The sequence below is a fragment of the Mesoplodon bidens genome, assembly GCF_964165515.1.
Source record: "Mesoplodon bidens genome assembly, chromosome: X".
Taxonomy (NCBI): Eukaryota; Metazoa; Chordata; class Mammalia; order Artiodactyla; family Ziphiidae; genus Mesoplodon; species Mesoplodon bidens.
The window spans coordinates 126368719-126394836 of NC_138163.1; the positions used below are offsets into that span (position 1 = coordinate 126368719).

Genomic DNA, 26118 nt, shown 5'->3' on the forward strand with positions numbered 1-26118 from the left:
CCCTAGGCCTTGAGCAATGCTAAAGGGAGATGCATGAGGTAGCAGATGCCACTGGTACTCCACCCACACACAGCCCCTCTCCCCTCCCCAGGCAACCCCTGCAGACATTCCCGTACACACCATAGGCTTTTGGCATCTCTCTACCTGGCCCGGGAGCCTGCTGAGCCCACACCGGGGGCAGGCCCCAGGAGCCAGGGAGTTCATACTCCGGGTGCTCTCCATCAGTGAGGGATGGAAGTTGGTGGAGAAATACTGTAGCTTCCTCACTCCTCAGTGGGACACTTCTGAGGTGTGTGCTGGATTGAACCCCAGTTGCCCACCTCCCCACTGCCTCCCTGTGCTTCCTGGGATCCCCTCTCAAATAAACTCCTTGCACAGAAATCCCTGCCTCCGTCTCTGCACACTGGGAAGCCCAAATTAAGACACATAATACTGTGCTTTTCCTCCCGAACGTAATGCCTTTTATGACATCAAACAGGAACAATGCCATCCTAAATTTATCTGGACAAGTGGAGAGGTGTGTGCACAAAGTATGGAGATACCGTTTTAGAAAAATGTAAAAATAATAGATTTTAAGTCTATCCCTTGTATTATATGAGCCCCATCTTCATTTATTTATTCATGTATAAATATGCACAATTAGACTATATGTTCATCAATCGTATGCACACACCAAAAATCCCCTCTTTTCTCCATTCACCATTAGTTTGTACTCCTAACAGTGAAAAGGATTATATTGAATTCTGGGTACATAACTACCCACTCCTGCTTCTAAAGAAAAAGGGGAGAAGAGAACTCATTCTGCTCCATCGCTGAGTTTCACTTGTGAGAAATCTAATTTAAGGTGCAGTGGGTCACACACACACACACACACACACACACACACACATATACGGGAAACGTATGCACCACTCAACAGTCTGCAAAACTTCCCTCCACTTCTTTTGAAGTGAAATCACCACTCACCCTGACCACACTCCCCAGATATCAGCGCTGTTGAAAGTGAAGGGCCGGTCCCTGCTGTGTGGTTTGAGGTAAAAAGGAGGCAGGATTAAAGCGCTCATTTCAAGTCCCCAAAGTAAAATACGACTTGGCCTACGGCAGTCCTAATTCTTTCCAGAACTCATCCCCGGAATTGCCCTTTTAAACAACCAGTCATTAACCCAACTCCGGGTCTTTTATAGCTGCGAAAACCGATCGCGCACATCATTTATTCATTACGCTTATTATTATTGTTATTGCAGAAAAGCAGCGAATTCCCGGGGCGGGGTTCAGAGGGGTTTTCTTTGCGGGGAGGGGTAGTGCGCGAACGGGGCGGGGGGGGTCGGTTAGGAGGCTGTGCCGGGTCGCGGGACTGAGGTGCCCGGAAGTCCCCGGGGAAGGATGCCGTGAGGGCGCCCCGCCCCCCCGCGCGCTCCGCGGCCACCGCCACCGGCGCAGCTGCTGCAGCAACCGGGGAAGCTTCTTATGTAAGTCAGAGCCGCTGACATCACCTTCGCTGCGAGCGTCGCAGCCGCTGGACTAGGCGCCAAAGGACCGGCGTGCTGGCTTACGGCCCCCGCCCACCGTCCGGTTGTTCCTAAATGACTCCAACGCCTCCCGATTTAGCCAACCGTGCGCCAGGGGACTCTCCTGAGCGCCAGAATGACATTTACTGGGAGCCCTGGGATGTCGCAAGAGTGAAGTTAACGGGCAGCAAAGGTGCCCAGGGGTCTTGTACACACGGCTGAATTTGGGCGACAGTCCACGTTGGGGGAAAGGGAGGGGGGCGGAACCCCTCCGAGATTCTCGGAGGGCAGATGGCACAGAGAGCCATTTAGCAGGAACCCTGTTCTGTTCAGGGCAGAAGAGATGCCCAGGGGTCTCATCGATCTCCCCGGGGCCCGGGACACTCCTCCATCCACGCCTCTCCCAGGCCAGAAGGCTGGAGCAGAGCGCTTCGGAGTTCACTCCGGGAGGCGAATGGCGCCGCGCTACGTCGCACACAAACGCAAGGCACAAGTTCGGGGCTTGGTGCAGCCCGTGAGGTCACAGTAAGAGGGACAAAACCGCCACGGCGTTGCAGAAGCTCTAAGAGGACACTCACTGCTCCTCGAGCGGCCCAAGCACGCACTGGGGTGGGGGTGGGGGGGACTACATGGCTCCGGGATGGGCTGCTGGAAACCACAGAACTTGCACCAACCTCCAGCCCCGCCGGGGAGGCACCGAGAAATCGAGCCCCAGAGGTGAATGACAGGCCCCTCTGTCTCCTGTGTCCCCATAAATGCTCCCTCTCAGCCCACGGCTGCCTTCGAGTCCCGAGACTGCCCCTTTCACTTTCTCCCCTCCGCGTCTGCGTCCCTGCCTGGGGTGGGTCTCAGGGGAGGCAAGCGTAAGGTGCAAAGCTGCAGCAGGCGCGGCGCCGGGATTGCGGCGACCGCGGAGGGCGCGAGGGTGCGGCGCCGACGCGGAGCGCCGGGCGGGCGGACGGCGCGGGTACTCACGCACTGCCTCCTGCTTGGGGTCCAGCGTGCCGAGCACGCGCTGCACGCCGCCGAGCTTGCCCTGCAGCGCCCAGACGCGACGGTGAGTGAGCTGGATGTCGCTCTCGAGCTCCTGGAAGAGGCTGCACGCGTGCCGGGCCACGTCCGAGAGCTGCCGGAGGACGCCGGCCAGCGCCGCGTTGCTGACCGCGCACAGGTCCAGCATGAGCAACACGGCCGCGGCCGCCGCCGAGGACGCCTCGCCGGCCGCTGACGCCGCCTCCAAGACCCCTGCCGCGCTCTCCTCGCCCGCCGCGGGCGCCTCTCCGTGCGGCGGCAGCGCCTGGTCGGTCGGCGCGGGCAGCGCGCGTGGCGCGCGGGGAGGATCCTCCGGCCCCGGCGCCACGGCCTCGTCCCGTCGGCCGGGCAGCTGCAGGGGCGGCGGCGGCGGTTCAGCGCTGCCTCTGTTCGCGTCCTCCGCCGGGTCAGGCGCCGGGCGTCGCTGCCGGCATAGCCACTGCGGCTCCACGATCCGCTTGGCGAAAGGCATCCCGCGCAGCCGGGCCGCGACTTTCTGGTCTCCTCAAAGTGCCCCGGGCGAGCGGGGAAATGGGCGCGCCCACCTGGGTGGAGAGGGGTTAGGAGTCGGGCAAAGGCGCGTTCGGGGAGTCCGGATACGCAGGGGGCTCCTCGCTCACCTGGCCTCCTCCTCGTCCCCGCCCTCCCCCTAGCAAATCAGTCCAGCCGCTCCTCCTCCGCGTGCACCGTTCCCTGAGGAGGATGACAAGCGCGGGGCACAGAAATCCCGGGGCGCGCCTTGGCTCTCCTCACTTGCTTCCAACCCGGGTCGGCTGGCTCAGCTCCATCATTCCTGCGCTCGCCGCCGCCGCCCCGGCCGCTGCCGCCGCCACCGCCTATATAAATGGGCGTGTGTGTGTGTGTGTGTGTGTGTGTGTGTGTGTGCGCGCGCGCCCGCGCGCGCACCCGCGCACGTGTGTGTCTGGGTGGGTGGGTGGGTGGGTGTGCGCGCGCCTCAGTTTGAAAGTACCCCGGCGCAGGCCTCTCCCCGCGCGCCCCTCGGCCGCTCCGGGGAGCAATTGCGCCCGGGATCTCTCTCCCTCTCTGGGCTGGGAGGAGGTTTCGGAAAGGCGCTTTGAAAACCCGGAGAGAGGAATCCGCCTCCAGCCCAGGCGCAGGAGGCGGCGCGGGGGCGGCGGGGCGGACGCAGGGCAGGGGAGGGGAGGGGTGGGGGGAAAGGCCCGGGCGAGCGGGACGCAGCGCCCTGTGCGGCCGCTGGGAGTCACTGGTGGCCTCGCCTCTCCAGCCTTGTTCTGATGCAAAGACACTTCCTCGCATCCGAGGGGTGAGGATTGAGACTGTCAGCGCGGTGAGGGCGGGGAGTCCTCAAGTTGGGGTTGCCGGTGTGGGTGGCGAGTGCAGAGGCAGGAGGGTGGGGTATTGGGGATGCGTGTTGACGTGTTGGTGCAAGTTGCTTCGCCGAATTCCAGCTCTGAGCAAGTCCTTTGGGTTCTTAGCTGGGAAAATTGGGCTGCCCCTTAGAGTGCCCTGGGCTCTGTGAGCGCTGTGACACAGCTGGGGAGGGTGACGGGGCGTGGGCGCATCTTGGGGTGGCCAGAGTGGGCAGGACGCTATTTATACCCCTTCCCGGGCATCCCTCAGCCGCTGCGCTGGGCCAGGTCTCTATAGAACATCATGAATGAGACCCAAACCACCCATGAGCAAAACCCCCAGAAAACTGCTTGCAAAACTCATTGACGCGTTAGGTAGGATAAGCCATATTACCTCCCTGTCACCCTGCCCTGCTGATCAGACACAGGAATGTTAAAGTTCTCCGTCAGAGAGCTGATGATTCACAGAAGAAAGGAAGATTTTCCCCTTTGGTTAACTGAAAGGTATAAGTTCTAAAAAGGCATGTACACTATTTCGATTGCAACAGTCGAAGGCTGGATGCTGTCAGCCTAAAACCTAAAAAAGAGTTTGAGAAATGTTAATAAAATGCATGCTTTCATCCCTCCAAAAAGAATACTGTAAAAATATTTTTTATTTTAAAGCCATAAGCCAGATCTTGGGAATGCAGACTTCATTTCATGTGTCTAAAGAGAACATGGAAAAAATATGTTTTATGGCAACAATAAAGCCCTGCAGACCAGTGGTGGGGCCCGACACTCGGCACTCTGGACTGGCCCATACTTCAGTTATAAAGGCTTCAACAGACGCCCCTCTCCTATTCTACCTCAAAAAATAACATTTTTGGCGAGGGAGTGTCCTTGTTCATAAAAGATCCAGGCTGGGGATTTGGGGATAAAAGGTCATGATGTCTGCAAGGTACACATAAGTGTTTCAGTAGCAACAAGAAGAATGATGATAATAATGTATCTGGACAAAGAGGGAGACAAAAGAAAATAGGACAAAATAAGCAAACAGTGAGTCTAGGTAAAGGGCATATTGGGATTCATCGTACATTTCTTGCAACTTGAAATTTGGGTTTGTTTCCAAATAAAAAGTGGGAAAAAAAAGAATATTTTGGAAAAGGGTCTTTGGGGAGTTGTTTTTTCATCTCACAAATCTAAAGAGCTTAGAGCTGGCTGTTTTCAAATCTAGCTTGACTTTTTTAATATGTTCACAATTCTGAACATGAGTCCTGCTAGATAGCCAAGCCACGCGTTCCTCCCTAAACACACTGAGGCACGAAGAACAATGAAGGGTATTTAAAGGCCTCCAGTTAGGGGCCCTTGTGGCAAGTCTGCCCCACTGCTCACTGCCCCTCCCCCGGCACTGCCCTAGCCCCAGCATCCAGGGGTCCTCTCCACCAGACAGAGGTGATTGAAGCGGGGGACGGGAAAATTCCATGGGACGGGGAGCCCTCCTCTGGGCCCAGGAGGGGTAGGATTCCAGGGGGTAGTTAAGTTCTAGAACACGCTAGCTACCTTGGTGTCTGCCCCAAAATGGCCAGCAGAGACTCAAGTCAAGATCTCAAAACGATTCAAAGTACAGTTCAGCGGTGTAAAAAGAGAAACTCTTTGTAATCTCCTGGCCTCCTGGTCATGTGCTCATAAAGCCATGTGGGCAAAATAAAAAGCTTTGATTGTGGCGTTTGATCTCCTTCGTTCTCACTGCCCCTGGGCCCTCTTTGGTAGCCGGCAGGGACCTCTCCAAGGTCACTTCAGTATTTTATGTTTGATGACTTTGAAGGACAGCTTTCCTTTCAAAGTCACCAAAAATAAAACTAATACTAATTAAAATATGCATTAACACGGTGGGCTGATGTGTTTCTCGGCCCACTGGAAGGTGTGAATAAAGGCACTTTTAGAGAAGTGATCGTTAAACATCCGAGACGCTAAAAAACTGCGCTAGCCTTGCAAGGGCAGCTTCAGACCACCTGGGGGCCTCACTGTGCCCCTCCCACTTCAAGCTCCACCCTCACCCCACGCCCACAGCTTCAGTTTAGCTGCTACTTTATAGACCCGAAACATTTGAATCAGGTCATGGTGATGGGGTGCCCGAATATTCTTCGTGCTAATGAATTTTCCATACATCCAGGAGCTGTGTCGCTCTTACTCAAATCTCGGATTGCCCCATTTGACTCCGAGTTTTCCCACAAAAAGCTCTGATGAAATCGAGGTTGACGTCTGAAGCTAGACTGTTACATCTACTTATGTGTGTGTTGATCTCTCGAGATCACATACCGCGCCCCCCGACATGTACACATATTTATTTATCACCATGAGCTTACAGCCAAAAGGGAAAAGAAAGGCAGCATTTAAAAATGACCCCATTGCCTAATTCCAGGCAGTCATTCATGCAGCTCAAAGGCCAGCACAATTCTCCCATAAACTCGAATGTTCGGTCAGTATATACCCTTTGCCATTGTAAAACGAACGAAGTATCCTGTGTCACCACGCCCCACAGTTACACTCCTGCCTGCTGCAGCCCAGTGGGGACAAGGTCTTTGTTGAAGGAAAGGACTGGCATTGAGAAGCCACACAGCCACTCCGCCCTCAGCCTGGCTAGGCTCCGGCTAGCACAGAACCCTCGTCAAGCAGCCTCTGGAACCTCACAAGCAACAAAGCAAGAGATTCCTGAAAGATCCTTCACCAAAAATGTCTGTTCTGTTTCAAATATTCCAGCATAGACACTGCACCACCATTATTTATACTTGAAAAATATTTCTTTTGTCCAAGAAATTCCAGGAGACACATGGGCTTGTTAGCATAATCGTGCAATTACAGTGGCTGGAGTCTCCCTTCCTTCACCCAATCGCACCTATTCCTCACTGAATCACTTTAATTCGCTCCGAAAAGCCCTGCCGCTAAGTAAAAAGCTGTTAAATAAAAAACATTTTCAGTAATTTCATTGGGCAAAATTATGAGCCTCCCATCCCAACCCAAGTTACCCAAACCATTTCACAGATAGAAAAATCTATCAAGTTTACATAAGGAAAAAAGCAACCATTTGAAAGTGAATGAATGTAAACCATAGAACATAACGTGGAAATATCTTGTAATGGAGGTGCCTTACACTTGCTACAGGCAGAAGCACAGATTTCAGAGTCTGTAGCAAGGGCTGGAGAAGAAAGGAGAGGTTGCCATTCTTGGGAAACGACTGGAGAGTCATATGGTTCACATTCAAGCAGAACACTTTTGGGAGCTCATCATTATCCTATACTCAAACTGTACCCTCAAATAAAGTTAGAGCACAGAGAAACACCTTGAGGGCAAAATAAAAGCTGCAGATGAGAGAGCTGTGAAACATATGGGAAGAAGACACACGCACAACCAACAGAAAGGCTGCAGAAGATGTTACTGGCCCCTCTCTCCTCCACAGCAGTGCTCCCAGGGAGGTTCTCCCCAGTGTTACGTTAGTTGCTGAGCTCTGAGATTCACCGGCTCCCTCTCTCCTTTAGCTGTGCTGGGGCCCAGGAGGAAGCCGGCAGCCCGTGCTTCTATGCCATACTGTTGGCGGGGGGTGGGGGGAGCATGCTTTCTCCCAGATCTGTGGTTCGCAGCGTGAACGTTATGTCCAAAGCCTTCATGGCTTAGTTTTTGAAACTCAAAAGTCCAAGTTCTTCTAGTTCAAGAACCTTAAATTTGGTCTTGTGTACCCATGTTCCCAGGAACCACCAGGGGAAAAAATTCACTAAATATCAAAATGGGAAGCCACCATACAAATAAGTTCAGGTACCTGCCTGTTGACAACTATCAAGTGTATAGTTTCCGGGGGGGTGGGGGGAAAGACTATATACCACTACAAAAGGGTTTCCTTTGTTTTAGTTTGTGCTTTTCTTCCTCAAAAATCCTCATCTAGTCTATTAAGTATGCAGGACAGAGGTTTTTCTCTGCATTTTACTGGCAGGGAAACATGGGGAGAAAAACAATGATGCTATTAAATGGTTTTCCCAAAATGCCAAAGACAGCAAATCCAAAGATTGTTCCAACCAGCCTTTTTATCTTCCCTGCAAAGAACTGTTGATTACTCACATTGTTTCCAATGGGAGAGATTTTGACTTCTTTCTTATCTTCAAAAATCCTAGCCTCACATTTTACAACTGAATATAATTTTAAACATGCCAAATCTGGATCTAGTCAGAACTGCAAATACATCAAAATAACGGACAGAGTTAAAGCAGATGGAGCAAACAACAAGGGAGTTTCATTCACTTATTCGTTCCTCTGGTTATGCAACAAACATTTACCGGAAGCTTTATTTACCGAGTGCAAACATTTATTGGGTGCTCAGGCCTCTGCTTGCTGCCAGGGATATAAAAGGAAAGAAGACACAAACATCGCTTTCAAAGGGTGGAGTCTAGTAGGGTAGATAGACATGTAAACAAACAATGGCGGGGCAATGCCGGCAAGCTGTAATAGAGATAGGAATTAAGTGCTGCCCAGAATCCCGGAGCGATTAACACTGTCTGGGGGGAATACAGACTGGAGCAGGGATTCTAAAAGCAACATGGGTTTCAGAGCTGCTTCTTACAGCTTAGAAGCGGAAAGACTGAAGCTGAGACCAAGCAACACCACATGGTTCAAAGCAAAACAGGGTGGCCAAAACTGAGACCCTCCAACCAGCTGCAAGAGAAGATGAGCTTTTGACTAGTATCATTAAAGGGCATTTCCAACAAATCTTTTCCAAATCCTGCAAACCAGTTGGTAGGAGAAAGAATGTGGAAATTATGTTTTTTTTTTTTTTAAGCTGACATGAAATGTTCACTCTTTGGCAGGGCTCGGTTTAGAAAGAGGAAGTGGATTTTTAATATATTTACTATAAAGCAAAATCTTCGACTGGGTAAAATGAACCACAGTCTCTGGAGCACATGGCGCTAATAAAGTGAAACAGCCATTCCCCAAGGGTTCATAAGCTTCCCGCCTCCCCACTCCCTGCACCTCCTTTTTTTTTTTTAACTGTTCAGAATTTGTTCTCCAAGCACCCTTCTGTGATGAAAACACCCAGTGCTGGCCTTGACCCAGAGGAAGTGCTTTGGACTGTGGTGGTCCTGAAATAAATCAGCTCTTTTTGAGAGGAACTTGAGGGAGTGAAATCTACAACTCACATTATCAGTCTGGGATTGAGTCCTTGTGAACGGCAGAGGCAGCAAACTTCAAACTTTATCAAGATCGTCGTGCTCATTAAGGAAGTGAAATGAAGCCAGATTTGAAGGAAAGCACTGGAGTAATTACAGAGTTATGAAGATTTAAAAGCTATGTGCCTGGGCACGCAGAGCGCAACGTGTTTCCTTTGGGTTCAGAGACACCGCAATTACAGGGCTTAGGGGTAGCAGAGCACCGAATTAGAACTCCCCATTAGTTTGATTAATCACCGATGTTAAGTGCAGGCCCTGGAAATGGCTATGGCTCAGCCTGATTTGTGTCTCTTCCTCGCCTCCCCCTCCCCATTTTCCCCTCTATTTCCTTTATGAGATCAGGGGGTCAGGGAAGAATACGAACCTTGTATAAATGATAAGAAACTGGGTGCAAGCAAGTTAAAACTTCCTGAAGCTTAATGATTTCCCTACATCGGGGTTGGCTTTGCCAAGACTTGTATAATAGTGTGTTCTTTCTGCCTCCCAGGCCGTTAAATGGTAATGGTACAGCAGTGACATGTTGGTAAATCTAATACGAAAACCAGAGCATAAAGTATTTTATGTGGGTGTAGAACAAGTTAACATCCCCATAGGAAGCTCATCGAGATAATAATATATGATACTGCATTCCACGGGCTACAACAAACAAACAAAAAGCCCCAATATCTAGCCAATTAGCAATGATGGGCGAGAACCTGGCTCTTTGGAAGGAACTGTTACACCCTTCAGATAAAACTGGCTTATAAATCTACTTGCAGAAATGGTGTCTTGCCTGGCAAAATGATGCTGCTGGTGTGAGGTAGGTATTTTGGGGTCAGGATATTTGACTTGGTGCCTCCACATCAATATAACCAAAAAGTACAGCCAATTTTTTTATGAATGGGGAACACAAAGGCTCAAAAAGGTCACTGCACTAATTCAAACCCAGCACGACCACTCAGAGAAGGAACCCTGTAAGGAAAAATCCAGAATTCTTGGCACAAAGGTACTTCACTGGACAGGCCAGCCTTTAAATTGTGAACCAAAATGACCCTTGGTGGGAAAGGTGATTTTGTCAGCGGGAGATTTTTAAATAAAAAATGTCACTGAACTTTACTTCCGTGGCCCTTTTCATATTTGTGCGTGAACTACAGGGCTCCTGGGATCAAACAGGAGACAACCGACCAGCCATGCCTCTTAAATTATTTTTCCGGAGGTGTTTTCTTTCTCCACCTCAATTGTAAAGATCCAGGAATAACAGCCCAGTGAACAAAGTAGACATTTTTATTTCTCATCCTGTCTCAGTGGTCTCATAGTGGGTTCAATAAGAATCTGGAAATAATGAAAGCTTCTCCGTGGAGAAACACAAGACTCACCATAAGAAACGGCAGCTCCTAGGAGTCTCCTATAGTAACGGCAACAGCAGCAGAAACACTGCAGCAGTCCGAATTTCCTCCTTAAAAGAAAAAGAAGAATTTTAAAGGTGATCATCATCCACACTCACTAGTGTACAGATGGAATATCAGGCCACCAAGACAAAAATAAAACAGTTGTCCAAGAATTCTGTTGGGGAAAAAAAAGTGGTAAGCAAGAGTGCCTGGATTATAGGCTCATTTTGATTTGTTTTGAAACATGTTTCAAGTATTTCCTATGGACTTTGGGAAGAACTTCAGCCCTGGTTACTAGGAAAGTCAAAATAAAAGGATGGGGAAGGAGCAAAAGAGAAAAAAGGGATTTGAGGTTTTTAAATTATTTTCCATTTTTATTTGAATTTTGCCTTTATTTGCTCTTGAGAAAGTGTTCATTTTTAACCACTCACAGCCTTGCTCAGTTTTGCTACAGTGACAGACACTGTCATCAGCCTCCCCACTAACCCCTTCTCCTTTTCTAACAGAATCTCAATTTTGTTCTGGGTGGCAATGGCCCAAGCCAATCTCCTACCCATCCTAGACTCCCTTGCATTCAGGATTGGCCAGATGATGCAGTTCTGGATAGGCTTCCTCCTTCTTCTTTGGCCCTGGAGAATGGACTCGAGGGTGACAGAGAAGGGCTGTCCTGCGAGTGTGACATACATGAGGATGAAAGCAAAGGGATAAGGCTCTTGGAATGTAAATGATGGAGCAGAGTGCTGCCCCAGACCTGGCCTCCCACACTCCAGAGTTCTTGTATTGTGAAAAAAATAACCCTGTATTCGGGTCAGCTACTACACATGGTCAGATGCAGTTCTGACCGATTGGATTACCACTTCCTTACAAAGCATTGCTCTAACATTCAGAATACCAGGGCTCAGGATCTTCCTCATTCATTCATTCCACAGGTGTCATTCAAAAAACAAATACTGTACCTACTACGTGTCTGTGACTCTTCTAGGAACCAAGGAATCATCTTCGAATGAAACAAAACAAAGACCTGCCCTCAAGGTGTTTCCCTTCCAGTTAAACAGCATTAAATAATCATTGTCCAATAACAAAAGTTCATGTATTCAAAAGATGGTTCTAGTCCAGTTCTAAGATAAAGAAGTACTAGGGATGTGATGTACCACCTGACAAATATAATTAACACTGCTGTATGTTATATATGAAAGTTAAGAGAGTAAATCCTAAGAGTTCTCATCACAAGAAAAAAAACTTTTTTTCTATTTCTTTAATTTTGTAGCTATATGAGATGATGGATGTTCACTAAACTTATTGTGATAATCATTTCATGATGGATGTCAGTCAAATTATGATGCTGTACACCTTAAACATATACAGTGCTATATGTCAATTATACCTCAATAAAACTGGAAGGAATGAAGATGACTCTACTGGGTTCATATACTTAAAATAATAAAAAGAAGTGATGTCTGTAGCAGATGATGCTGAGTTCCTTCCAGAATTCCCTCACCTGGCTGGAGCACTCAGCCCCACACTGCTGTGGATGTTGCCTGCAATCTGCTCCAGAGGATTTCCTGTATCTCACCAGAGCAACTGGGGAAGTTACATCCCTCCAGAAGGGCAGCCCATGGCCAATGACTCATTGGTACAGTGTGGAACACACTCTGTGCCCGTATCCACACCCCAGAGCTCTTTGTAGGATCAGGCTGAGGCTGCCTTGCCCTGAATCCACATCTTTGCTTAGCTCCTTCCCCTGCCAACCCTGCTTCCCTCACACCTCAACTCTGCTCTCCCTCACTACATCATCTGCACCAAACACTCCCCACCTCAGGCTCTGCTGTTGAGAACCCCACCTAAGACAGGGTCTGCCTCCAGTTTTCTTTAATTAATAAAGAGTATAATGTTTTCATTTCCCCCATTTGAACAAATTGTCTGAAAACTTTCTTGTTTGAATTAAGGTTCATAGATATTAGAGGGGCTGACTTATAACTCAGTTTATTATTATTCAGCTAAATACAGCTAGCCACCATGTTGGTTCTGACCAGTACAACATCCTAATTGTTCTAACAATAGCAAACCATTTAAGTTTCACCTTCAATTGACCACCAGATAAGAAAAGATGCATAAAGCTTCTTAATGTTGAAATAGAATTTCATGAGAAGTATAAAAACAAGAAAAGTTATGAAAATTTCCTCTAGACCAGTATTCAACTGATCCAAATCTTATGCACACATCAGGATGTTGCTGGTACCTCAAAAAATAATAAAGCATCATGATGATTATATCCATTTTGCATTTGCATTTATTGAGAATAAACAGTATGCACACTGTGATTTGTTATACTCATAAATAATAGCACCAAAACTTTCATATTATGTTTTAGTCTGCTCAGGCTGCCATAACAAAATCCTATAGATGGGGAGACTTAAACAATAGTAATTTATTTCTCACAGTTCTGGAGGTTGGGAGTCTGAAAGGGTGCCTGCATGGTTGGGTTCTGGTGAGGACCCTTCTCCTGGCTTGTAGGCTGCCTTTTCGCTGTGTCCTCACATGGTGGAGAGAAAGGGCTTTGGTCTCCTTCTCTTCCTATAAGGACACTAATCCCCTCATGGGGGCTCCACCCTCATGACTTCATGTAAACCTAATCACTTCCCAAAGACCTCACCTCCAATATTATTTTTAAAACCCCCCTGGGACTGCCCTGGCAGTTCAGTGGTTAAGACTCCGTGCTTCCAATTCAGGGGGCACAGGTTCAATCCCTGGTAGGGGAACTGAGGTCCCACATGCTGTGCGGTGCAGCCAAAAGTAAAAAAGCAAAAAAAAAAAACCCAACAAATATGTCACAAATAAAAAGCACAAAATGAAAGAATCATTAAAATCATGTCATGAAAATAGTTTTTGTCTATTTTGATGCTTGACCATTAAATTTTCACTAAACTTTAATATACATTCAGTCTAAAACCACGTATGAAACAATATATCAATTTAAAATGAATTTGTTGACATTCTTATATAAGCAACTTAGGGTAAATAAAATTGTGTCACTTGTTAAATAGAAAAATAGCAAAATTTATCTTTATAGATTTTGAATAGTGTTAAAATTGCTTTAAAATGAATTTCCTAGTATAACTTTTAATTATCTGTTAATCCAAAATTAAACAGTATTTGCTTAAAATCAGATATTTTATCATCCACTATATAAAAAAGATAAAATGATTTTTTAACATTTTAAGGGACTGAAAAGATGGCAGGTCACTTTCAAAGGGGTTCAAGTGTCCATAAAATGGAAATGCTGAAATAGTTGCTCTCTGGAGTTGCATATGCTCTGAATAACTATGATTGTCCTGTCATAAGTTGAATTGGGAGCTGTAGCATGCCTGGGGACCTTTATTTATCTGCCATTATATTAGTAGGTAGTAAGATAACAGTACTTAGGTAGCCCTAGAACGTGTCTTGTCGTACTGTATTTTTTGAAACAAGAATACTAGACTTACTCAAGGAAAAAAGTACACTAGGCTGTGAAATGAACCAAACAATACAAGTCTCTTGACTGGAGAAACCCTGAACTGAGTTTATGGATTCTCCAGCCCTAGAGATATTTTAGAACGTCTCCAAACTCAACATCTTGGTGTTTAAACATTCAAATACCTAGAGGGAAGAAAATGAACTAAATGACCCTTTCAATTCTAAGATCACACGTTTCCAACCACTGATGCTCAATATTAATCCAAGCCAAGCTCCTGCATGCTGCTTGATTATCTCCCATGTTAAAATACATGAAATGCACATTGGAGACAGTGTCTAGACCACAAGCACAGAGCAATGTGTACAGTGAAGATAACCAGAGAAAACTGTGATCTGGAAGATAAGAAAAGATACCCAAATCAAGTTTCCATTTGGACCAACTAACTCATCAGCTTTACAACAACTGGTGTGGTTTTTCCCACCAAAAACACAGGATTCCATCTTATTAAAGCTTATTAATAAGCCCATCTTATTAAGCCTTATTAAATCTGTATGACCTTTCTTCCTCCTTAGCCTCTTTCTCCCACAAATGTCAACTGAGTGGCTAAAACCTAGAACTAACTGACAGGTCTGCCCATGCACCGCCATGGCTCTGCAAAATCCCCCCCTGGGCAATTCTTTGTAAATAGAGGTACTGATCTATTTTAAAGATAGTATTTTGATTAAACACTATATTGAGTTAGAATACCTAACTTAAGTACTTTATATGAGTTCTTTGTATATTAATGTTGACATCTATTTATTATATATGTTGCAAATAGACAAAAGCAAATCCAATTCTGTGCTACTGAAGGGTGGTTTACTTTCCTCTTTCCTCACATTTTAAGACATCCTATAATGGATTTAAGAAGTTGTCATTGTAAAGAGTTCAAATGGTATGAAGTTAGCCCCCCATGGTTAGGGTAGCATCCAAATGGTGGAGCCTGGGACTCAGAATCTCTTTTAGCACAGCACTCTCTCTCAGTGATTTCAATGACATTCCCTGGGCAAGCTACTCATCCTTTCTTTTCTTGCTTCTCTTTCAAGTCATAATTCCTATCTTTACATATGGCAGTTCCGAAACCAAGCCTCAACCAAGGGGCTTGGCGATTTGGGGATGAAATGAACCACCAAGTACTGCAGTCTCCAGCATGAAGCATTTCTGGGAGAAAATGACTCCTATAGCCTTTTCTCCATCACTGTCTAAAATGGTTTCCTTGGTAAACACAACTGGAGGTTTGTCCATTTCAAATGACGCAAACCAAAGAATCCTCCGTAAACCTCTGGAGTTACTCTTCCGTGGTCTAAGAGGATCATTAGGCAATGGCTTTCCAGTAACCAGTCCCAAATACATTCCCATTACTTACTTTCTTCCAGTGCCTCCACCCACCTTACACAACCATTTCTCTGCCTTCAGGAGATACTTCTGAAAATGAACACGTGCTGGTTCTTACCACGGGGTGGTCCCAACCCAACACGAGGACGTGCTCCCCTCCTCCCACAGCTGCCACTATTTCTGCACATATGAATTCAGTAAGGTTTTTTTATTTTTCTCAATAATTTTCTATTAGATGCAGTATGAGCACTAGGGGGTTACCTTGGGCCTACTTCAAGATTTAATGTGGTTCTCAACCTTGTCTGCACATTGGAATCACCTAGAAAGCTTTAAAAAGGATTGATACCTGGCTTCCTATCACCAACCCCACCAAGAAGGTCTGGTTTAATTGGTCTAGGGTTCAGCCTGGGCATCAGAATTTTTTAAACTCCCCAGATGGTTCTAATATTCAACCACGGCTAAGAATCAACTGGAGTGAGGAGATTTGATTTAAATCCTGCCACTAATTAGCTCTGTAGCCTTGAGCAAAAGAAATATTCATTTATCCAATAGGTATTCCTTGACAGCTTGTTGTATGCAAGACAGTGCTAGGGACCTTATCTCTCCAGTTTCCAAGATAAGTGAATTGGACTTAACAATTTATTCATTCATGTGGCAAATAAGTATAGAGTGCCTACTACCTGCCAGGCACTGTGCAAGGCATCAGGGGTACAGACTCGATGGACAGACTCCCTGCCCTCGTGGAGCTTACAGTTTAGTTGGGGGAGGCGTGACCATATACAAGTAGTGAAAATTAAATAGCAATGTCAGATAAAGGATGGGAGGAAAATGAGAGGGACTGGCGGCCAACATGGAGGCAGTGGGGAGTGGGGTGGAGAAGGGGGGGATGGGGAGAGGTAGATAGGTTCCAGAAAAAGTCAAGGAGATAACATCTCCAGGACTTGGTGATGGATATGATATAGGGATGAGAGAGAAAAAGGGAAGAAGGCCAATTCCCGGGTCCCAAGACTGAGGGGTCATTCACTGGGGCAGAATGTGGGAAAAGAACCTTAGCCACCCCAGAAGGTTGTGAGGGTCTAGAGCCAAAGCCCATGAAACTGGGGCAATGAAACCAACCCCCATCTCAGACAGAGGTCAGGGCAGACGGGGGACCTTGGCTAAGAAATGAAATGGCTCTCACAAGTGGTCATTTCAGTACCTGGGCTGGGTTTTCATATAGCTAAAGGGGAGGCCACTAAAGAGCCTGTTGCCACAGGCCCGGGGAAAAGAGTGGCGGGGTGGAGAAAGAGAGAGAGAGACAAGATCCACAGCTACTGCTGGATAATCTGAAGAGTAAACGCATGTATGTCCCCCTCACCTGGGAGGCAGATCTGGAGGAACAGCGGACAGAACACCACTGGTGACTGATTCACACGGGGGAAAAGGTCCCACTGGGGGAAAAGGAATGTATCCTGGTGTGAGAACAGCTCCAGTGGATAAACATTTCCAAAAGGCGAGAGGGAGAGGTAGAAGGAGGGTATTCCACAGAAAGGAGCCGACTTGAGTGCAAGGGAGCAAGCTCAGGAACCGGGGTCTGCCTCCAAGAGTCCCCTTGTGAAAGCTTAAAGTCCTCGCGGGTTTCCAAGGTTTCACAGTCTTTCCTTCACATATGGTTTTTCCCCTCTGATGCTCCTCAAACCTTGAACACAGACTGACAGACCCGCATAAGGGTGTGGCTGTGCAAGGGAGGAAAGTGAGAGCAGGGCCTTCCAATTACTTCCTAAAGCTCCCAAAGGTCCTTGCAGAGGGAACAGCAACTTACCAAGGGGAAGGTCCTCCCGAGCGCCGGACCTCCACCCCCACTGACGTTTGCAGCGCCCCCTGGTGGAGTCGGGAGTAACACACGACGCAGAGAAGTGGAGTGACGCCGGTGGACAGCTTGAGAGGGCGTTGGGAGTCAATCCATCCCTTTCCCAAATACGGTGGGGAAGCAACCCTGAAGACTGAGATGGAAACTTCCATTTGATGTACAAAGGCAAAACACCAGGCACAGTGCCTGGTTCAGAGTTGGCAATCAGCAACTGGCAGCCATGATGGTGATTATGATGATTATGATGATTGAGATTCAGTTGCTATAGATATCCCGTGGCCTTAAATGATCCCAGAATGTTTCACAGAGTAAGAAGTCCCGCAGGCCCAGAACAAGTAGATTGTAATGTGGAGGGTTTGAGGACAGAGTCAATGATCCAGCTCCACATCAATCCTTAGCCTTTCTTCCCAGCAAGTATATGTTGGGCAACTGATGTTCGTGTGCCGTACACTCAGACCACTGCCTGAGGAGTGCAGAAGACGCTGCAAGAGAAAAATCAGAGCAAAACAGAGCCAAGAGGTGGGGTGGGGATGGAGAGGAGAGGAAGATAGGGCCAGTCAGGGTCCCAACAGGAAACAGATGGCATATGCAAATGAGGATGATTTGAAGAGGGTTCTTTTACAGAGGGACTAATTACACATTGGCAGCGACCAGTGGCGGTGGGTGGGAAAATGCGGGAACTCGGGGCAACAGGCAGCAGAGCTGTTACCACCCCTAGGCCTACAGAAGTGAGGGGAGAGAGGTTTCCAGAAGAAGAGAGTCACGCAGGCTTCCCTGAAAGAAGCAGTGGCCTTAGATCAAGGGACAGAGTCAGCCCAAAGAGGCAACTGAGCAGAATAAATGTCTGGACCTCACTGTCCTCCCACCTTCTGATCTACTTCCAGAACTCCCCATAATTTAAACCCAACTGGAAGTCTCTGCACAAGGGAACCCTGTTGACATAATCCACAGAGCACCCAGGCCACAGAGCAGGCCGGAGAAGGCCGGAGAAGGCCGGAGAAGGCCGGAGAAGGCTGGAGACGGCAAACAGCAGACATCTGGCCCGGGTGAGGAGGAACAGCTAAGGATGAGGACAGGCATCCCCACGGCCACCACCCTGCCCTGCCCCCCCACTTTTGGCACGTTTGCCTTATGCCGCTTTGCTTTTACAAAAGACCTACATCAATATCTGTTTTCCCTAACCAAAAGAAATCCAAAGAGGATTCTCACTTTTACGAAAAAAGGTGAAAATCGAAAATAGCACTCAGCGTTTGTTTTGCAAGCAGCTGTTACAGAGGCAGCGCCCATCCTGAGCGGCGAGAGTGGCCCCGCCAAGCTCCTTCCTGGGAACTGCGCTCAGCATCTCAGCATCCAGCCGCCATAGCTTTCACCTGTGTCTGTGAGCACCTGTGCTGTATCTCGATTTATTTTGTGCATCCCTTAGCAAGATGTGTCCTAAGGTAATCGCTTCTTTGCTTTACGCCATTTTTTGCTTATGAAAGTTTTTGTAGAACACCCTACTTTCAGAGAGTGGGGAAACCTGTATTCGGTTCTTCTGGTGTGTGTGTGTGTAAAGATAAGACCACAGGCCCATCAGCAGCAGGATAGGCTGACTTTATCTCAGAAATGATGATGGGTTTATATGCACCATCAAACCCTCTCTCCGCTCTTGGGGCAAAAGACAAGCCTCATTTTGAAAAGAGCCACACGCAGGGGTAGGAGTAGGAAGAGAAAAGGCTGGCGAAGAAGTCAAGTTCCCCCGGGGCTGCTGACAGGACCACAGGGAACTACCTAGGGTACTGTCGGGGCAAGAAAAGGTGCCAGGCTGGAGGGACAGAGCAGAAGGGCTCATAAGGGAAAACAAACATTGGGCAGAGAATAGCATGGAGCAGAAGGTGGCTGTACAACGTGTAGTCGGGGTCTGTGATAAAGGGCCTCGGCCTGGAAATCGGGGGTGACGTGGGGGGGCAGGGAATGGGGTCCAGTTGAGATATCGCATTTTTCATAGTCCAAGACTCCACTTCCTTCTCTTTTCACCCAATGTCCTCCTGGAAGATGGACGGAGCTTTCGCTAACACCGCAGGGTGTGTGTGTGTGTGTTTTCACTTGTCACTAAATGATCGGCATTCAATGAAATGCTTCTATTTGGGGGGCATTACCATCTTTCAAACAAGACGTAGAAAAGCAGAGGGAGGCAGCTAGGGGCTGCACGTAATCTTCTCTAATACCGCAGCACGAAGGAAACTGGGGAATGAAAACATAGTCATTTAGAAAATGGCTGATGAGTCACTGATTGGCACCGGGTGGAGAAAAAGCGAAGTCGTTATTCACTCAGAGTAGGCCTGGTCTTTAAAAACAGGCTCCTCACTCTGCTGGAGGGGGCTTTAGAGACTGAGCGGGTGGCAGAGGGCAAGGGCCGCACGCCCAAGGCAGGGAGGACCCTCCTCCTCTATCTCCCTGCACCTCGGCCCTTGAAAAACCTCCAGCTTTAAGAAGCAGAAAGACAGCTTAATGCCGCCTTGTTCCTCTTTCTTGAGGCCTTAATAATACTTTTGGGGAAACTTCAGCTTCAGAGGAACCAGGCCAAGTAGAAGAGACGGCACTTTTTGTGACCATAATTTTGCCAACAGACCCAACCCCCCGTTACTCACAGAGTTCCTTTCCCAGGTCCTGGACTACCCAGGTCTCTCTTTGTCTCCCTGCTCTTGACCTCTTCGTTGTTTATTAGTTCTGTCACTGAATTGATGGGGGTGGGGAGATTAGACTGGCAAAGTAGAACATGGTGAAACGTTCACTGGGGGAGGAAAATTCAACTCCCGGGTAAGCAGAGCTTTGGGGACAGCCTTGGAATTTTGTTTCTGTATGTGTGAGAGAAAAATAAAACAAAACACAATAAAAATCCTGCCTGCTAAGAGGCCTGCCTTTGCCTGATAGTTCTTGGTTGGGTCTTAATGTGCAGATCGGGGCAATGGGCGAGGCACTGAACCAAAAAGAACTTGACTGCTTCACAATGAGAAGGGCAGAAAAAAGAATGGATCTAGGAGGGGAAAGAGGACAAACGCCAGGTCAGACTGAGTTGCAGAGAAAGCCAAGGGATGCTGGGAGAGAGACACCGGGAAAAAGAGGGACAAATTTGGGGCTGTAAGGAAATGGAGCTTTGGGGAGAAAGATAAGTGAAGAGGAACTTGGCTGTGTGCTACAAATGCTATTCCTTCTTTACGTTTTGTTGATATGACACGAAGAATTTAAATAGCTTTTCAGTTAGTTTGGGTTGTTGGAGTGGTGTTTCTTGTGAACATAGCACTGAGCTGAGGTGGACAGGAGGGTGGCTGGGATTTATGCACGTCCCCCCCACCCCCCATCCCACATACAACTGTTACAACATACGCTTAATTTTCTTACTTATATTTTGGCTTGTCACTTGCTTAGTTAGTTGTCCTTGCTCATACTGGGCTAAATTTACCTACCCTAAGTAAAGACAAAAGAGAAAAGTCTCAAGTTGCATCTAGTTTCAGTTACGTAGGCAGATCTGCAAGACCCCAGTTCACCTTAGCTTGGAATTCTATCTTGAATATTCAACTTCCAATATCCAGAATCTTCCAACTTTTCAGTCTCTATATTCTTCGAGAAACTGCTAAGGTGCTGGAGGTAAAAGAGAGACTCAGTGGCCTACGTGCTGTTGAGGAATGTTCCCATTTTGTTGGGAGCCTACAACAACAGTTACTTCTCATACAATGTTATTTTAAACATTATTGTATGTATAATATACAATTTTACATATTTTTTTCTTTATCAGAATAAGTAATTTGCATTTTAATTTTATGCACTTTTTTTAGTTCCTCAAAATCCTGAAAATGACTTTAGGCACATACACCGTCCTTTTGTCTCATCAAGATGGAGCTCTTCTAGGAAAAAAAAAATAGAGTAATATACTAAAAGAATTATACATCTTAATCTAGCAGGATTTATTCCAGGATTGTAAGGTCTCAATAGACATCTAAGAAGCATTTGATAAGACATAATGCCCATTCCTGACAATAATTTAGTCAACCAAGAATATAAGGACACTTCCTTAACAAGATAAAGAATCTCTCTCATAAACCAACAGCCAACATCATGTTGAATGTTACCAAATAAATGAACAAAAGAGCTACAAGTGTTTCCATTAAAGCAAGGAAGAAACAAAGAAGTCCTGATATCACCATTGTTGTTCATTGTCCTTGAACACTGCCCTGTAGGTTCTAGCCACTGTGATAAGACCTTAAACAGCAACAAGTTTGGAAGGAAAAACTTATCAACATTCCCAGATGATTTACTTGTTTGCCCTGAGAAACCAAAGAATCTAATGAAAAACCAATGGGCCAAATAATCAAATTCATTAACATGGGCCGTTTATAATACATATACACAAAACTCATTTCTATCATCTTTTCTATAAATTAGCAATCTCCAGTTAGCAAATATATTGGGAAAAAGATCGCATTGTTGATAGTAACATATGTTTTTAAAAGTTAGTTTCAGGAGCTTCCCTGGTGGCGCAGTGGTTAAGAATCTGCCCGCCAATGCAGGGGACACGGGTTTGAGCCTTGGTCCGGGAAGATCCCACATGCCGCGGAGCAACTAAGCCTGTACACTACAGCTACTGAGCCTGCGCTCTAGAGCCCGCAAGCCACAACTACTGAGCCCACGTGCCTAGAGCCCGTGCTCCACAACAAGAGAAGCCACCGCAATGAGAAGCTCACGCACCACAACGAAGAGTAGCCCCCGCTCACCACAACTAGAGAAAGTCGCATGCAGCACCAAAGACCCAATGCAGCCAAAAAAAAAAAAAGTTAGTTTCAATGTGCACAATGTGCTCCACTGCGCGTTCATCTGTGACTTCTAGCAACAGAGATGATCACTTATTGAGTATTTACTATGTTCCAAATGCTGAACTGAGGCAAAGCTTCCCAAAGTATATATTACAGAGAAAAAACCAGCACATTCAGTCTGTGGTTTCACAGGTATCTCTGCTTAGGACAAAACATAAAAGTTGCCTTTTTAAAGTAACTATATTTCAGTTAACAAAAGGGGGTTTGTGTTAAAGGGGGAAATGGGAAAATGCTAATAGAGGCGGTGAGTGGCATTGGTTCCATTGGCCCCTCCCTATCCACCCACTCTCCTCGCTCCTCCTCCCTGGAGGCTGGTCATATCATGGGCGCCCTTGCTTCTGGCTGGGTTCAGCCAATGGGGAGCCCCAGCAGGAGATGGGGGAGCAGAAGAGTGAGGCTGGTGTACTAGTTCAGTCCCCGGCTTCCTCCCCAGCGGGCGTTGCTGCAGTTTGCTTGGGCCCCAGTCTTGCAGCCTTTTCTATATGCTCCCCAGTTCTGCCCATGCTTGCTTCTCTTGCCCCCTTCGGTCCTGGCATGATAACCCTCCCCACAACTGCTAGTCTTGGATCCTTGCACTATCCCTTAGCTGGTTTCCTTGAACCCTGCCCACACATTTGTAACAGATTCCTTTACTAAACTTTGTCAAAGTTGCCCTGATTGATACAGTGATATTTGTGCATGACTCAAGTTTGGGAATCTGAACTGTGCTATTAAGTCATAATAACAACCTTTTAAGATGAGTATCGTTCTCCCTATTTGACACAGGAGGAAAGTGCAGCGTAGACAGTCTAGATAGCTTAGCTAATGTCACCAAACTACTAAATGGCTGGATGGTCTGGGTTCGGTCTGCTGCTTCAGCACTTCACCACACAGCTGCTCAGGTAAACCCAAAGCTGTATCCCACCTGCCAACCCATCACCTTGTCAGTTTTCCAAGCAAAGTATAATAGTAACTCTAGCCAACTGTGATGTAACTCCTCAGGTTTCTTTTTCTCAGGCCAAATGCTTCAGAAGGCCCTGTTCTGAGGAGTGGTTGGTTATGTATCCTTGCCCTTAAGATCTCTTCAACTAGCTAGTGATTCAGGGGTTTGGGGAGGAAAAGGAGCCCTATACTAACCTTTAGGCTCCCACAGAGCTGACACTGCTGTCGTTGGCTATATCCCACTTGAGGTGATAATACTAAAGCATAATAAGCCTACATCCACCCAAGAATGGCAGACTCCTGACCTGATTCCTGCCCTTCTGAAGCCACAAGAGGTCTCACAAAATTTAAGCCAACTAATAATGACTCATGTTTTTGTCTATCCTTCCTTGGATTTTAAAGGTTTCATAATCAACACAACACTTCATAAAATCATTTGGGTGGCAGGGATGAGGACTTACACTTTGCTCTTTAGATAGAGGGAGGAGATTTTTTAAAATTTAAATAATTTGATGAAGCTCATTTAACATTTGACTGAGGAAAATCTGGGCAATCTTAACCTTTTATTTTGTGCTTTCTTTCTGGCAGGACAACTATTCTTATAGATTTCAATATTGAATTATTTTTTAAATAAAAATTATCTTTTCAGTATTTGATAACAGTGAAATAAATCCAATTCCTCAGATGGTCCTTAGAAGGAAGTGTAGCACTGTAGGTAAGAGCTTGAACTTTGGCATCAGCACCCCTGAGACTGACTCCCCGGCTGTGTTATCTCAGACAAGTTTCTTAACCTCTCTGTATTTCAGGGTCCTCATGTGTAAAATGAGACTAATGATGGTATTTGCTTCATAGGGTTACTGGGAGAAGTAAATGACCAATTCACGTGGTGCTTAACATATAGTAAACACTCAATAATTGCTACTGATTATTATTACTATGTTGAAGCTTCTGTGATAGGCACTGAGGAGGGTCAAAGATGAAAGAATGTCTGCATGCAAAGTGGATTATAATTTTATAGAGAAAAATGGGCATAAACAACGATCATACAACGCAGAACTAATGGATGGTCTGATTGGAATACAGAATGCCATAGAAATACAGAGGATGGAGAAATTCTTTCCAGTCTTGTATTCTAGGGAAGGATGCATGCCCAAGTGCCATTTGGATTGACCCGGAAGATGGTTGGGATTTTGATAGTTAGATTAGGAGGGAAGGGAAGCAAAGGGAAACAAAGGGGACAAAGGCCCAGAGGAAATGGGGGCAAGGTTATGCCTGGGAAGAGTGGATGTAGAAGCTTAGCTGGAGCACAGTGGGCATTAGGGATGACAGGAGACCAAGGGACTGGAAGGATGGACAGGAGGAGACAAGGCAGATAGGCTGCAGGTGGGCCGGCATGTGGGCCTGTACGAAACTGAAGCCAAGAATGGAAGGAGAGTTGGGATGCAGTCAGCACTCTGGGTGTTCTCCTCCTGATTTTCTATTCATTGGCTCACGAGACCTCTGGATTCGGTTTCGTCATTTAGGAATGGAGAACGTTGGACACTGGTATCTCTTTGAGGCTCTGGTTTCGATTCTTTTGGAGATATATCCAGAAGTGCAATTTCTGGATCATATGGTGGTTCTATTTTTAATTTTTGGAGGAACCTCCATTGTGTTTCCTTAGCGGTTACATTGCTTTACGTTCCCGATAACAGCGCACAAGGGTTCCAACTTTTCCACATCCCCACCAACACCTGTATTTTCTGGTGTTTAGATAGTAGTTGTCCTAACGGGTGTGAGGTGATGTCTCATTGGGTTTAGATATGCATTTGTCTGATGATTAGTGATGTTGAACATCTTTTCATATGCTTGCTGGCCATCTGTATATCATCTTTGAGGAAATGTCTATTCAAGTCCTTTGCCCATTTTTTAATTGGGTTACTTGATTTTTTTGTTTTTTTTTTGAGTTGTACGAGTTCTTTGTATATTCTAGATATTAACCCCTTATCAAATATAGGATTTGCAATATTTTCTCTCATTCTGCAGGTTGCCTTTCCACTTTGTTGATTATGTCCTTTGATGAACAAAAGTTTTTAAGTTTTATGTTGTCCGGTTTATCTATTTTGGCTTTTCTTGCCTGTGCTTTTGGTGTCATATCCAAGAAATCATTGCCAAATCCAATGTCATGAAGCCTTTTCTCTTCGTTTTCTTCCAGGAGTTTTATCGTTTTGTATGTCACCAGCCCAAAAGCTTACCAGCTGCACAGGGCCTTGGCTTGCAGTGAGAAGCCCAAGGGCACCAGAGGTGGCTACAGCAGGAACACGTGGGGTCCAGACACCAGCAGCAAGAGCAGTGCAGCAAAGAAGATGGCGATGACACCTCGGGACAAGCACCAGCTCCAACACCCAGGCCCAGAGGCTACTGTGGCTGTCATCATTCTCATGCTCCTCCAAGATTCAGTTTTATGTGTAAAAGCGTGATAGAATGAAACTCTAAGAGTCTTTCTAGCTCTAAACATCCTCTCATGGGTGAATTCAATCTACACCTACCATGCATCATATATGATAGAAGACATGGTTCTAGGCACCTTGCATGAGCTCTTTTCATCCTCAGGATGCACTAACTAAGCATCTATTACGTGCCCAGCAAAACTGCAGGCACTAGGGATTAAAGGTGATCGAGATATACCCCGCATGCTCAAGGAATTCACCATCTAGCCAAAGTCACCAGGGCTTGTTTTCACTTTCCTATTTCTCCTTCTCCCTCTCTTTCTTATACTCTGGCTCTTCTTTCTCTCTGACTAGTCTTCCATATAGCTCAACATATGTCAGGCTGTCAACATATGGCATATTTTGCAAACAGATAAACAGTGGCACATATGCAACCATATATTCCTGGCATGCAGATGCCCCAGCTTGGCTTCATCAGCCTCAGCAGAAAGCACTTGGTAAGGCTCTCTCAGAAATTCCAGAATGCATGAGCCACGCATGTGGGCTCTGACAAGCGGTTAAAAGAACTTACTTATTCCTCGTCTTAAGTGCGAAGGCCTGAACGCTGCTTCCCCGCCCTTTCCATTCACAGGCATTTAATACCAGAGGCTCTGTCCTCACTCTTCACTGTCTGGGATGTTCTGACCAGAGGTCAAGTTGCCCATTAAAGATCCTTTTGTTTTTCCATTTGGCAGTGATTGATTATCTCCTCTGCGCCAGTAGATCAGCCCTACAAGGACGTGGATGGGCTGGACACTAAGAGTCTTAGGTC

The 26118-nt window shown here is 46.6% G+C and overlaps 1 protein-coding gene, 1 long non-coding RNA gene and 1 pseudogene across 4 annotated transcripts in view; 1 reads left to right on the forward strand and 2 right to left on the reverse strand.

Moving 5' to 3' along the window:
• NHS (NHS actin remodeling regulator) overlaps positions 1-3587 on the reverse strand; it is a 339886-nt gene extending 336299 nt beyond the window's left edge. The window contains exons 1-2 of one of the 2 annotated variants that reach the window (XM_081223246.1): positions 3294-3587; positions 2484-3085 (exon numbers count right to left, since the gene is read on the reverse strand). In XM_081223246.1, the coding sequence (XP_081079372.1) occupies positions 2484-3012 (529 nt within the window). In that variant the 5' untranslated portion in view covers positions 3013-3085; positions 3294-3587. Of the gene's footprint in view, positions 1-2483; positions 3100-3293 lie in introns of those variants that run through there. The other variant, XM_081223245.1, reaches the window with a different exon arrangement.
• A 6828-nt stretch (positions 3588-10415) lies between these two features.
• Positions 10416-26118, reverse strand: part of LOC308609565 — a 144805-nt gene continuing 129102 nt past the window's right edge. Inside the window, exon 3 of the long non-coding RNA XR_014014311.1 lies at positions 10416-10498. This is a non-coding gene — a long non-coding RNA (uncharacterized lncRNA). The remainder of the gene's footprint in view (positions 10499-26118) is intronic.
• The window catches only part of LOC308608847 (poly(rC)-binding protein 2-like), a 31300-nt pseudogene continuing 17065 nt past the window's right edge, over positions 11884-26118 (forward strand). The window contains exons 1-6 of the transcript in view: positions 11884-12063; positions 17113-17219; positions 18059-18153; positions 22723-22838; positions 22954-22988; positions 25073-25325. The product of the transcript in view is annotated as a poly(rC)-binding protein 2-like (transcript). The remainder of the gene's footprint in view (positions 12064-17112; positions 17220-18058; positions 18154-22722; positions 22839-22953; positions 22989-25072; positions 25326-26118) is intronic.